Consider the following 5,763-nt stretch of genomic DNA (forward strand, 5'->3'; position numbering starts at 1 on the left):
AGCCCTGAGGTCTACTCTTCATGTAACAACTGCGCCACCTCGTGGCTAAACATCAACTGCACTGAAGTCATCAAAACTTCATAAGTTCTCATTTTCAAATGATTATGAATACTATTGTATTTATTTGAAGCCGGGTCAGTCTTGACTGTGGGTGTTGGGGACCTCTGTGTCTGCTAGTGTCTATAATACAGCAATATTTTTGTGGACATTATCAAACGGAAGAACTTTTATTTTGAAGAGCACAGGGCAAGGAAGCACACTGGCCAATCAGAGGACCCGCCCACCAACGGAAACAAAATATTGAGTGGTAAATGCGTTTTGTAAGTGAGAACCAAAAAACAAGAAAAGGAGCCGTTTTTTCGTTTTTTCCATTTTGCCCAAAAACGAAAAAACGGCTTGTTTAATGGGTTCTGCTTGTGTCAATTATTCCCAGAAAACAGACTGATAAAACGTACCTTGGTCGCTAACGTTAGCTGCTGAAGTTTGCCCCAAACTTGTCGGGACTCGTGAGGCAGGTAAAAGTGCCATTTTACTCCTCAAACTAACGTTATAGTAGGCCTCCATCAGTATAATAACGGCACATTTGTATGTTTTGTCATAGACTGATTTTGCGAGGCCAGACTCGCTAGCTAGCGAGCTAGCGTTCGGGGTTAAATTCAGCAGCTAACTTAGCTAGCTGCTGAAGCTAACGCCGAACATGTCGGACCATGCTTAATATAAATCGGTGGCTCTGCTTTTTTTCACTTTTTGCACTTTGCGTGTGGAATTAACACCACGCTCGTCATTACTGGCATGTGTATTTGAGTTTAACATTAGCCTACACTTTTACACGTTAAAATTATTAACGTTATTTTCCCCTCAAGTGGTCAAGATGTTGTTGAAGGTACAACATGGAAGAACAAAGAAATATGTGAATCTCGAAGAGGTCAGCTTCTCAGATTTTATCAATGCAGGTAGGTGATACCTATGGGTTGTCTGATGTCATTAAAGGGGAAATAATCATTTAATAACGTGTTAAAGTGCGTGTAAAGCAGCAAAAAAATTGTGTTATGAGTTTGCCACACCACAGTAGCATGTATCATTGACCACTGAGCCAAATTTGAAAGATTAAAAAAATTGCTAAGTATATAAAATTAGGTCTCAAAATCATGGAAAAACAAGCACTTCTCTCTGCTGTGAAACGCTGTGGGCGTGTCAGTTAGAGGCGCTGGAACCACGCCCACCGCGGGAGGGGAGCCCTCTGTGTACTGCACAAGGACGTAGCCTAGCAACAATGGAAGCTAGTGCTAGCAGCATCGTCTGAAGGACCCAGCACTACCTGTTTGAGTCCGACACTGATAGTGCTCAGCCTCGTTCCTCACAGCCTCCATCAGAATGGTAATTTATTTCCCAGTAATTTAAACCCCAGTCTACATATAATTCCTTGTCATAGCTATATTGGTGCACATAAAATATTACCTGTGGATTATCATTGTGCTGTCAGATGGACTCGCTCAGGGAATCAGGCCAAATCATGTCATGATTAAATGCAATAACATTTGCTAACATTACATGGGCACGATGTAAAATCACTTCCAGGATTTGCACCTTCAGCAAAATGCATTTAATTAAACGAATACAATATTTATAACATAAGCACACACTTACACTGGCGGGCACGTAATGCCGGTGGCGGAGATGAGAGCACCTACTGTCGGCGGGACAGAGAGGATCGGTGGCGGGCATCGCTATGTGCCCGCCATCGATCTTCTCCGTCCCCGGCTTGCATCCTCCCGTCCTGCCGACAGCGGCTGCTACCATCACGGCCACCGGCATTATGTGCCCGCCACCGGAGATGAGAGCACCTGCCGTCGGTGGCGGGCACGTAGTGCCGGTGGCCGTGATGGTAGCAGCCGCTGTCGGCAGGACGGGAGGATGCAAGCCGGGGACGGAGAAGATCGTGGCGGGCACGTAATACCAGTGGCGGAGATGAGAGCACCTGCTGTCAGCGGGACAGAGAGGATCGGTGGCGGGCACGTCCTCTCCGTCCACCGACAGCGGCTGCTACCATCGCGGCCACCGGCATTACGTGCCCGCCACCGACAGCAGGTGCTCTCTCTCCGGTGGCCGTGATGGTAGCAGCCGCTGTCGGTAGGACGGGAGGATGCAAGCCGGGGACGGAGAAGATCGTGGCGGGCACGTACTGCCGGTGGCCGTGATGGTAGCAGCCGCTGTCGGCAGGACGGGAGGATGCAAGCCGGGGACGGAGAAGATCGTGGCGGGCACGTAATACCGGTGGCCGTGATGGTAGCAGCCGCTGTCGGCAGGACGGGAGGATGCAAGCCGGGGACGGAGAAGATCGTGGCGGGCACGTAATGCCGGTGGCGGAGATGAGAGCACCTGCTGTCAGCGGGACGGAGAGGATCGGTGGCGGGCACATCCTCTCCGTCCGCCGACAGCGGCTGCTACCATCGCGGCCACCGGCATTACGTGCCCGCCACCGACAGCAGGTGCTCTCTCTCCGGTGGCCGTGATGGTAGCAGCCTCTGTCGGCGGACGGAGAGGCTCGGTGGCGGGCACGTAATGCCGGTGGCCGTGCTGTAACTATCGGGGGTAAAGTGGACACTGCAGAGACTGGTGTTGGTGGTGATTTTGAACTCTCCACAGTAGCTCCTCTTGACAACATCGATCCACCATTTCCTTACGTTGTCTCGGTAGGAGACTTAAATAAGCTAACTGAGCCGTTACCCTGGCCTGCACACTGTGGCATCCAGGAAAGATGCATGAGCTACGTGGAGGAGACATGACTGGTTAGCTAGCTGCAGACTATCATAAGCGATGCTATCCGAGACTCGAGAGCTAGCGGAAAACCACTGAAGCTAATGCACTGAACGTACTTATACTGCTTCCGCAGCAGGGCGGGGTTTATGCTAATCATAGCCGCGTTACGTAACGCGGCTATGATTTCTGACCCGCCCATTAAATCCTGAACACAGAAATGTTGAAATACAGTTTGGCAGCCTAGCTCCATAACTAAATTATAAATGGCTGAATGGCTTTTTACATGTTTTAAGGAAATACATTTATAACCTATTTAATGTGTTTAGAAGAAAATGGCTGAATTTGCTTCACACGGACTTTAAATGTTGTGCTTCAGTGCAGCAGAAGTTTCTCATACCAGAAGACAAAGTGCTAAAAGTCACAGATGAGCAGGGCATAGAGGTGGATGAGGATGTCTTTCCAGAACTTGCAACAGAATCAATGTGTTTTGTCATCTCCATTGATGATGGTAAGAGGATTGAACATTTCTGGGCTTGTTTGTTTTTTGCAGTAAAGCTTTTACAGAGTTGTGGTAATGTTTGTAAAAAAAAAAAAAAAAAAAAAAAAAATCTCAGCAGCTTGCAGATTGATATCCTGAGCAATCAAAAAAATGTATTTTGACTCTCCTCTATCCTTCTCATTTCAGTCATCCCACTTGCAGAGTCATCCAAGAACATGGCTGACTGCTCAGACCCAACAGAATTTGCAGACTTCTTCAACCTGACTGAATTTGTGACACTCAGTAGGTGTGGTAGGCAGGCTTATAATGTTTATTATGAAATACAAAATGGTCCTCTCATCTAATGGGGCAAGTTGTGATTTAAATAAAGTAAACCTTGGTGTGAAGTGATCTTTTGGAATGAAAATGTGCTAGTTCTTGATCCTCCATGGCACCCTACTGTATATGGCAGTTGTGTATTTGTTAATTTTTGATTGTATGTGCCCTGTAACCTAATGTTGTTACTGTATTTGTGGTCCTCAGATTTTACACTACTGCAGCAAGGTGAAGGGTCTTCCTCCCCAAGTCTAACAGATTCGTTGTCCCTCTCAAGCAGTCTGAGCAGTCCAGCAAGTGATGCTGGATCTCAAATGAATCAGCCTGTCATGGACAGCACCTGCGCAAGAAATGTAATCTTATAACTTCATACTTTTAAATACATTAATGAGGGCCCGACCGATTATAGCCCATTTGAGACTAATCTGTAATCGGCCAAAACTCGCCGATTGTCGCCGATATTTTCAGAAATAAAATGCAGGGAATAAGACTTGGTTTTACTTTGAAAATGTTCCCCCATTTGAAAAGATCCCCCGACATTAGGCTATTTATCCTGTAGAGGGCGCACCGACCTCATGACAAACTCCATCCACTATCCACTAACCACCTCACACTACAGCAGAGTGACTGATCTGGAGCAGGCAGCAGCAGGGACGCACGGAGGAGAGTGGTCCGCCACAACGGTAAATAAACAAGTTTGTGAAATAAACAATAAGTCAACAAGTTTCAATTCAACCCAGTTCACGATGTTCCCCGCTGTGTTGGTCTCGATCACGCCGAGTTAACGTTTAAGCACTATATAATATGCAAGCTAAAGTTAGAATTAGCCATCTGCTATTAGCCTTGCTACACATATTAGCCGTGCCAGTAACGGTAGAATAAACATCACAGTACACATTACGTAATCGACTAGCTACTTCTCTCACTGAGGCAGCTGCATGTCTCCAGATAAGACCGGAGCAAAATGAGTAACGTGAGTTAAGACGGGGAGGCACCGACCGGCGGAGGGAGGGAGGGGGAGGGGGGGGCGAGTAGTTGAAAACGCTTTTCTGGTCCGAGTTTGATTCATAAATCCGTGGTATATTACTGAGATGATCAGTCGGTCTTCCAGTCGGTCTTCCTGTCGGCGTGAAGAGGAGTAGCCTACAGTATATGGAGTGTTCCTGATTTTTTTTTTTTAAAAACCGTTATGCTGCTTGACTCAGCAATAAAAAGGATTTGAAATTATTTGTCTGCCTTTAATTCTTTGTAGAAGTGTCTGAAAGGCTCAAAAGCAGCCATTTGTTCAAAAAAAAAAAAAGTAAATATGTAGATATATTACTTAAATTAATAACATTTTAAAACTTTATAAAAAAAAATAAAAAATCGGCCGATTATTTGGTTATCGGATTTTTTTCCCCCTAATAATCGGTATCGACATCGGCCCCAAAAAATCCATATCGGTCGGGCCCTAACATTAATTAATTTTTAAATTTGCCTTTCTTCAAAGTCCATCTTAATTAATGTCTTAATTTTGTTGTTAATTGTTTTGTATTTTAGGCAGTGGAGCGAATTCTCACCTCTAAGCCAGCAGGCATGACTGTGATCAAAGAGTATGAAGAGACCGGGAGTTTGAAAGATTCCACCCGGCGTTTAATGGTGAACATCATTGTGGCTCACATGCGTGAAAAGGAAGGGTAAGACACTTGATGTCAATGACATCAAAGTCACATTTGTAGACGGGGCAAGAATATTATCATAAACAATACTTTTGCTTTTGCAGGAGATTTGTAAACAAGACGACAAAGGAGTTTCACACCCTTGGGATTCTGTCGCTTTTCCCATCTTTGAAGGACCCATACTCAAAAAAGGGATATGTGAGTTTGAAATGTAATCGTGGTGTGCAATAATGATGGCTGTTTCATTTTGGTTTGTTGATCTTTTGTGTCTAAGCAGCATACATGCACTAAGGCTGTCAAAAACTTGATATTGTCTGCACTCTAACCAGAAGTACTCTTTTATTTTCAGGAACATTTCAGACATTTCGGACATTCAGAGCAACAAAGGCTTCCTTGAGTGGCGTGTCAAGACTGTGCAACGTCAGTCCAGAACCACATCTACATCCCATAACAGAGTGGAGCTAAAAGGGGGTCCCACATCATCAAGAACACTCGGCTCCCTAGATGACCAGCAAACAGGAGATGAATGTA

At 45.5% G+C, this 5,763-nt stretch overlaps 1 protein-coding gene across 1 annotated transcript; it reads left to right on the forward strand.

Moving 5' to 3' along the window:
- Positions 1-1,051: 1,051 nt before the first annotated feature.
- LOC311266377 (uncharacterized protein) lies at positions 1,052-5,463 on the forward strand (the record flags this gene model as incomplete). Its single annotated transcript, XM_084368724.1, has 6 exons — positions 1,052-1,377; positions 3,142-3,268; positions 3,446-3,541; positions 3,782-3,927; positions 5,114-5,250; positions 5,337-5,463. The coding sequence occupies exons 1-6, from the start codon at positions 1,375-1,377 to the stop codon at positions 5,461-5,463; spliced, it is 636 nt and encodes a 211-aa protein (XP_084224850.1). The 5' UTR covers positions 1,052-1,374.
- Positions 5,464-5,763: the final 300 nt, after the last annotated feature.

Source organism: Pagrus pagrus (assembly GCF_965226575.1).
Source record: "Pagrus pagrus genome assembly, chromosome: 12".
Taxonomy (NCBI): Eukaryota; Metazoa; Chordata; class Actinopteri; order Spariformes; family Sparidae; genus Pagrus; species Pagrus pagrus.